Source organism: Mycetomoellerius zeteki, unplaced genomic scaffold (assembly GCF_001594055.1).
Source record: "Mycetomoellerius zeteki isolate Tzet28-1 unplaced genomic scaffold, Tzet1.0 scaffold707, whole genome shotgun sequence".
NCBI lineage: Eukaryota > Metazoa > Arthropoda > Insecta > Hymenoptera > Formicidae > Mycetomoellerius > Mycetomoellerius zeteki.
In genome coordinates this window covers 936,251-944,584 of record NW_017257728.1, presented here as the reverse complement: position 1 = coordinate 944,584, position 8,334 = coordinate 936,251, and the positions used below count along the sequence as shown (strand labels likewise).

Here is an 8,334-nt window from a genome sequence, read left to right as displayed (position 1 = left end):
AGGTTTTCTCGGATAACACGACTAGTAACAGTTGAATTTTTCTTTACTTCTCGTATGATTCTGCAGTCTTCGATTGGATTTGTTTTTTTCTTCCGTCCACGTCCTGTCTTATCCGCTACTGTGCCAAGCTCCTGGAATTTTTTCCATATCTTTCGGACTGCGCCTTCACTTACGTTGTACTTGCGACCGATTTTTCTGTTAGAAAGCCCCTTCTGACAATCCTGAATTATCAGTTTTCGAATTTGCAAACAAATTTGCTTGGTTTCCATGTTCACTGATGAAGAATTCTTACTATACTCTATCTAGCAATATTATTAACTGACAAACCTACTTTATTCATTTGTTTATATATCCTTCATTGTTATATTCATGTTTCTTTCATCATCAACAGCGCCAGTTGTTATTATTTTCATAAACAATGTTGTGCGTACTTTATTTTGTCCATGATAAATTTGATAATAAATGTAACGGACTTGACTATTAAAGGATTTCGAATTGTTTTTGAAATTTTTGTAATCATTATTGCAAAGTAGACTAAAATACCTTTCTTTTACCTCATTCGTCATTATGCTATCTGCCAGGACTGGCGAGTTATTTACATAAATGTGAAAATGTTTGGAGTGCGTACTTTATTTTGTCTAGTACTGTATATATGTAAAGAAAAATTTTTTTGTTAATCTGATTAATAATCATATAAAACATGTAATTATATGTATGTATAATGTTTAATTTGTATTTTTTTATATAAAAGTTTATTGCTCACACATTTATTTTATGTATTTAATTTAGAAATTTTATATAATTTTTCATATGTCACATTTTATATTTGTCATTACTTTTTATCGTTTATTTTTTAATTCAGGAAAATTTGTAATGCATAAACTTTTAATTTTGAAGAAAGTATGCATTTTAATTTACATATATTCATTCGTTAGAAATCTCTTATCTCTTTTGTGCCTTATATTTAAATAAAATTTCTGATAAATTGATGCGTGTGCGTTGCTTATTTTTTCCACGGAAATTGTTGAGAGCCATCGAAAGATTCAAATCGCGCTTCGTCTTTTCTTGCGAGGTGTAAACTTGTAAAGTGTCGAGGAGTGTCGAAGACAGTAACGAGATTTAGCGTGTTGCGAACGGGTTCAAGGTACGAGGTGTGCGCGACGAGCCTCTCCGTGACACATATCCGCAGGTTCGCATCGTCCTGCGCCATTGCACCGTGTGATAATAGCATTGTTACTTGTGTCGTTCGCATGCAGGCAATCCTTATTACATGACACACGGTGCCGCCAACCTGGGCGTCTAGTGCGCCTTCGCTATATCTTCTCAGTCGTCGTTCGAGCGCGTCGCGACGCGAAGCCTGGGTTTTCCGTGTTACGCCGTGACTATTACGGGTGATAAATATACTGGTTTCTATTATTGAACGGTAACTAGGACGTATAGTGCGATAACGGTAGAATGTTCAGAACATAACGTAAACTAACAAACTACTAAAAAAAATCTAACACTTTAATAGTCGATAGTTACAGATAATCTCGAAAAGGTGAAAAGAAATCCATTGATATTTATTAAGTGCATCCGACATTATATCTGCAGACGTTACAAGAAAATTATTTTTTTTGCAAAATACGACTTTTAAGTTTCTATTTCATTTAAATTTTATTCTTTGTGCAAAATGTTTTTCTTCTCATAAACTTTAGAAAGTAGTCATATAAATCTGACAATTAGTATTTATAATTAAAAGCTTATTTCACATATGTAGCAGAGATTTGTACAAATAATTAATTTATTATTTATTTTTGCTTATGCATTTGCTTTTAATATTTATATATTCATAATTTATTTTTTATTAATTTTTTCATTAAAAATTTTGTCACTTTTTGCAATGTTCATAGATTGAGGAATAGTGTAGATTTATTATATAAAAAAAGTATTGTTTATTTCTTTCTTTAAATTGCAAATTCTCGCAATAAAATCTTTAAACTGATTTATACATTATGTGCTTTGTCGTAAGAAACGCTTGCGACAACAATTTTTGTTCTATTTCGACCAGGAGCTTTATTCTCGAAAAAACGTTAATTGTTAGAGAAATCTATAATATACGTAACACACTATAGTATTTTCGTACATTTTTGTACGAAATATATTTAAATATTTGTCGAGAATATCGCCTCAGGATATAAATAAATTGTTAGTCCCTATAGTAATATATCCTCAATGTAATATATCCTCTCGACAAAAACCAATTGTTAACGCGACTAGTAGCGTTTCAAAAGAAAATGAGAACGGTTTGTTAACAGCCTGAGAAATCACGTAATGCTTCGCCGAAAAGAGACGACACTTTCGCAAACGGCCGCTTGTTCTCCGTGCCTTTAGTTGTTTGCCTGTGATGATAGTGCGTCTTTAGTGATCGCATCATGCCAATTATGTGGAACCGAAAGGTGTTCATCAGAATAATTGAAGTGGTACGTAGATATATCTTCAGTTTGTCGTTAGCACGAACAGCTTAATTTCGTGATTGATATTTGCATTTGATATTTATTAATTTAGCGTTCATCAATAAATAGAATTTCATTGCGTCCAGATTTCAAGACTTGTAGAGCCTTTCTAGTATATACTGGTTGATTAAATTAACTTATTTAATTCTCTATTTATTTTTAATTCTGCTTTTAGAAAGAAAGTTAAGTCTAAAGTGTGTCAGCTAAATTTAATTAAGATTCGTGCACTTATCATGGCAATATGCTAAAACATTTGTGTAATGATTTATTTAACAGTTCGTGATAACAGTATGTCAGACTATACGCGAAGTTCTTGATGAAAAATTTTACACGAATTAAAACACTTTTAATAATGTCTACATTTTTTGTTAGAATTTTTCAACGTGAATTCCAAAATATTCTAAGATTTCTAAAATTTCTTATTCTCTATAATCTCTGAAAAAGTACTTAAAACTTTTCAAATTTTACAAGATTTTATCAGAAATAATTCGAGACAGTTTGAAATTCGCAATTTGTTATTTGTATGATATTTCCGAATGTGAATTTGAATGATTGTTTACTATTCGTACTATATAATTCGCCAAGGAAGCGGTTTTTTTTACTCGAAATCGAAGAGCTCGAGTTGCCATGAATCTCGCATGGTCTGACGAGTTTAGAGGTATAGAGCAATGAATCGCGTGAGATATATCTTCTGTATTTATGCCAGCTCACAAACTTCATAAATAAATATTTTATCGAGGCATCGATTTTCGAAGCCCTTGACGTTTTAATTATTTACTATTACATAGTATATTATACTATTACAAATTTTATTTTAATACTTACACGATAAAATAATTGTAAAAATCTCTTTTTTTTGTACAATAATCAAGTAAACAAGATTTGTGCAAAAGTTTCATGATGCACTATGCAGACATTATAGTTGTTTGATCCATGAATAAAATTTATTTCTTTATTTACAGAAACCACTAATATATCTCTGCATCATAATGAGCTAGACCTTGCGTCTAAATCAAAATGAGATTTTTGCCTTTATTTTTCAAGTTGAAGCATTATAATAAAAAATAATAGCCAAAAAATATATATAGTAAATAAACTGTATCAATGCGTCATTGAATAAAAATATTGTTATTCATAACTTTTAAGTAACTTTTAGTTAACTACGTAATTCTCCGACATCATATGTATCTGAGAAATTATAAGATTAGAAAAGCCACGTGATCGTACGTGGCCTCAACATTAAATATTTTATCGAAACGATATTGGTTTGTAATCCTCGAGGTCGGTTATACGTATATGTATATTAGATGTAATTGTCTAACATCACTTGCGGTGTTATAAGGTTAAGAAAAAATCGTACGCGTTGGATTGCAGCTTCTGTGCGTCGCCTGCGTCGTGGCGCTTAGAGTGACGGACGATGAGAGCCGAAGGGTGTTCCATTACTTGAGGAATCGCAGCAGGGAGTGGTCGCTATTGAACAACGTGACGTGGGGCAGCATAGGTGCCTAACTTGAATGATTCAGACATCCGGATCCTGGCGCTCTCGCATGCCGAGGATTGCGACTCGCGACACACTCATTTCCCGATATTTCCGTGTATTTCAGGCGCTGCCCTCGCATCAGCGACTTGTGGCGGATATATCATCATAACGACGGGTCTTTTGATCGCCGCGGCTACCGGGGAACTCCACGGTCGAAAGACGGTAATTGCTTTCCTTTTTTTCTCTCTTTCCTTTTCTCATGCGGCGAGGAATGCGTTGCAACCGCGTTTCGTAATACCGTCAACGGAACCAAAATGGCTCTCGATTGTATGGAGAGATTAGGAGAATGATTTTTTTCACGAATATAAAAAGAAACGAAGAAATCGCGGTATATTTTCGAAAAGGAAATCAATTTTGGATAAAGAAAAGTTGTCTTTTTTATTTGATAGATGGCATTAATATATATCTCTGTCTTCGTCTAAAAAAAAGAGAAAGTTGACATAAACTGTCCGAGACAAAAGATTCGATGTGTATTATACAGGGTGCGTCCTGTATGATCTCACTATGACGATTGAAATCTTATTCTTGAAGATTGAGCCACTCTTTTTTTTTCAGATTGGCTCAATTTTCACTCTTTACAATGAAATTCCACTTGAAAAAATTTAGAGGGTTTTACACGCATAAAAATATCTCCCACCGAAATAAATCTTATTACATAAATATACATACACATTGTATATATATATATATATATTATCTTCAGTCCTCTACTTTATTACATAAATATCTTTCCCTTTTTCAACAAATTCTAAGTTAAAAGCATACAAATATGAAGAACTTATCTTTAGGAGAGTTTCATCTTTGTCTAAAAAAAAAGAAAGTTAACAAGCGCTCCTCATATTTGCAAAAATGACAGAACTGAAGTTATTTATGTAATAACATAAGATTTATTCCTGTGTTCTTCGTCGGCTTCTATTATCGGCATAATATTATGATATTATGATGACTTCGCAAAGTCATCCTGTCAGGAAGAGCAAAAACGTTTCGCCGCGAGGATAACCCCTGTAGAATTTCCACGTGTAACGCAGAAGAGCGACACGATGCCGGGAGCAGGACTCGCTTCGACGTCACGCCGGGATCCTTCCCAGGCGCTCTTAATTTATTCCGAGGTTGGTCTGCAAAGTGAAAATATACCTATATATACCGCGTAAATCGCGGCGATCGCGAAGGCGCGCGTGAGAAAATCGGTAGCGCGACGCGAAGGTGTCATTGAGGGGGCCAAGGATAAGAATATTCTTCTTAGACGAGAGTCGAGAGCGGGGCTCGCCCTGCCGCTGCGCCGTGCACGTACGTACGTAATCGCAGCCTTGGTCAGTCGCGACACGTAACGTAACTCATTCGATGAGTCATAACTGAGGCTGGGTCTAGCTGATCTTGAGTGGACTCATGGGCTGCGTAATGCGTACGATTTCCTGTATTCTTGCTTGCTTCTAATGAATAAATCTAACGAAAACCGGTGGCACGTGCATCGCGTTCTGCAATGAACAGCCCTGAACAGCGTTCGTAATACGCGCCAACCACTGATTATATTCTTTTTCTTGTTGTTTTTTTCTTTTGCCCGCAAGGTTGAGTAATCATTTTTATGCATAATCAATCGGCTGCGCTAGGCGTAAATAGATCGCATCGACGTTAAAATCACGCAGGTGTAACGGATTTAACAAGCCCGATTGAATCTCAGGAATTTTTCCTGCTCGGACTGGGTGTGATCCTCTTCGGGATAGTCGGCGCCTTGTCGCTCGCCTCTATCGACAGCGTCCCTGAGGATTTAGTTGACAATGCCGCGGTTTTAGGAGCGCTCTGCTTGCTCACAGCATTGGTGTTCATCGGAGATCTGCTGATGAGCCCGCCTCGTACGAAGAACAAGCAAGACCAAGCACGAATCATCGAGAAAGATTTGGGTACGATTGTTAGAAAAATTATTAGATTACTAATTTTTTTATAAAATTTGGCTTTATATAATATGGTATTTATTATATTATTTCACTCTTAATTATTTTATTAAATGTGATGTATATGCAGTACGTATATATACCAAATTCACTGCTTTAAAGACGAAAATAATATAATAAAATAATTTATGTTTTCAAAACAGTGAATTTATTTTTGTAAAGCAGTGAATTTGTATAATTAAAACAGAGGATTATTTTTAGGAATTAATTGATGATTGAACATAGCGATTGATCACAGCGCATGGTCATATCGATACATTTACCGATATATTTAGTCAGTATAACAGATTTCCTAATCTCAATACTTTCTTCAACTTTAATGCTTAATACCTCGGTTCGCGAGGCAAAGCGACGTTCATTTCTGCCAAATTGTACAATTACCGCTTATTACACGCATCCATAGATAGTGGATTGCATTCTGAAAAATGTTGCGTATTCCGAAAACCATCGAAAAAAAATGTAACAACCTCTGTGTCCACGACTGTACATAGCGCTGCATTAAGTCTGTGTGTGACAGATTTCCTAACTTCAATAGTCGTCAACTTTAACGCTTAATATCTGTTAATATCTCGGTTCGCGGGATCGACCGCCACGTTTTTCCGTCGGATTCTTTCGTTTTGAGTGAAAACGCTTCGAATGAGCCTAATTTCCAATTAAAATCGGAGGTGAGGTAACTACTTTAAATAATTACCTTTATTTATCTTTAAAAAATGATACGTTTCAAAATAGGGAAGCATCAGGTAACGCCGGTGGTGACCACCGAGGATACGAAGAAGTCAAAATCATCGACCATTGTTAAAATCCCCGAGGACGAGAACGGTCGCGTGAACTGGCAGACGCGCGATGGCAGCAGGAATCATCCGGTACACGACCGCAGGACATCCGGGACGATCGTGAACTTCGCGGTGATCAGGAGCTAAGGGAGCACGCGCAGAATTTCGAGAATGGCCGTGCTTTGCGTGATTCGCAACAGTTGCAACGGTATCGAGAGATCGAGGTGCCACGTGCCATCCTGCACGACCCTGATCGCAGGATCGACGAGTCCAGGATAATGTACAAGAGCCGTGACATCTATCAGCGGCCGGTCGACGAAATCGATACACCGCGATTCCCGACGGAGTACGAAAAGGGAGACCCAGTCTTTGCGAGAATCGTCAATCCAAGCGTAAAGATCATGAAGGTCGAACGAGACGTCGAGGAGGAACTCGACAACTACAACAGGTGATTTCTTGCGTCCGGAGACCCATCGTGTCCTTGGTTCGGAAACTTCATTTAAGCGTCGGCAATGTCTACGCGTTAGCCATCTTGGATCACGCTGTCAGAACCACGAAAACGATTCTTGTCGCTCGTAGAAATAATTTTCAATTATTTTTTTTACAAATGGAGAACGCATTCAAGGCTATCCTAGTGAACATTTTTCTTAGAATTCTTTATATAATTTTTTTATAATATAATAATTTTATAACTTTTTGTAATTACGTCGAAATGAAGAATCACATTGCACTTGTTATACGGACGTGAATCGTCAGAATCGTTCGCTTCCTTGTTTCCGACGTTATGATTCAAGATGTATGACGCACGGATGAGTGTCAGTAATTAAATATAATTTTGTTTGAACGACGAGCAGATATTCGGACAACAGCCAATACGACAACGTACCCGTCAGAATGCGCGCGCGCGGCTCATCTGGAATCCTGAGAAGTCATCATCGCGATGTGTCCTTCAACGTACCACCTCCGCCTAAGGATTATCGATCTAGAAGATCCAAGGATGATATTGAGATGCTGGAGGAATATTTCGGTGTATTGAAAACCACCGGCACGCAAACTGCAAGGGCACCACCGTATTCGCCGACCGATCCAGGATACGTCCGGCATACTGCAAGTAACTGGCCGCAAGACGTTAAGTCGAGCACACCGAAATCTAGCCCGGAACACTCTAAAATTTAATCCTTTCATGCACCCGCGGACACTTCGGTCTTTTTTCTAATTAAAAATTTATTGACCAAGTCTAGTAAGAAATTAAGAATATTAATTTTTCTCTCTAATTAGTAAAATTAATAATTAAAACTTTTCAAATGGTTTTTCTTCGCTAATCTTACAAATATCTATATTTGCTATCTCTGTAATTTGTGAATTTTATTTTCACAAATAATTTAGCCATGAAAGGACTAAAGCAAGATATAACAATCGTTGACAGGGTGTTTACTGAAATTTTAAATGTTAAAAAATTCCCTGATAATTTCTGGACTGTTTTCAGATATTTTTATTCAACATTCCCCAGGAAAGATTAGAGAATTTTTTAATGTAACTTTGAAATAAATTCGAATGCAAAAAACGTAAACAAACTA

At 36.3% G+C, this 8,334-nt stretch overlaps 1 protein-coding gene across 1 annotated transcript; it reads left to right on the top strand.

The window, feature by feature from the left end:
• The first annotated feature begins 1,278 nt into the window (after positions 1–1,278).
• LOC108729216 (uncharacterized) lies at positions 1,279–7,985 on the top strand. The gene is given in 8 exon segments (XM_018458220.1): positions 1,279–1,391; positions 2,298–2,462; positions 3,870–3,996; positions 4,100–4,197; positions 5,714–5,933; positions 6,714–6,812; positions 6,815–7,205; positions 7,612–7,985. Coding segments are annotated over 7 exon segments (1,305 nt in total). The 5' UTR covers positions 1,279–1,391; positions 2,298–2,414; the 3' UTR covers positions 7,934–7,985.
• Positions 7,986–8,334: the final 349 nt, after the last annotated feature.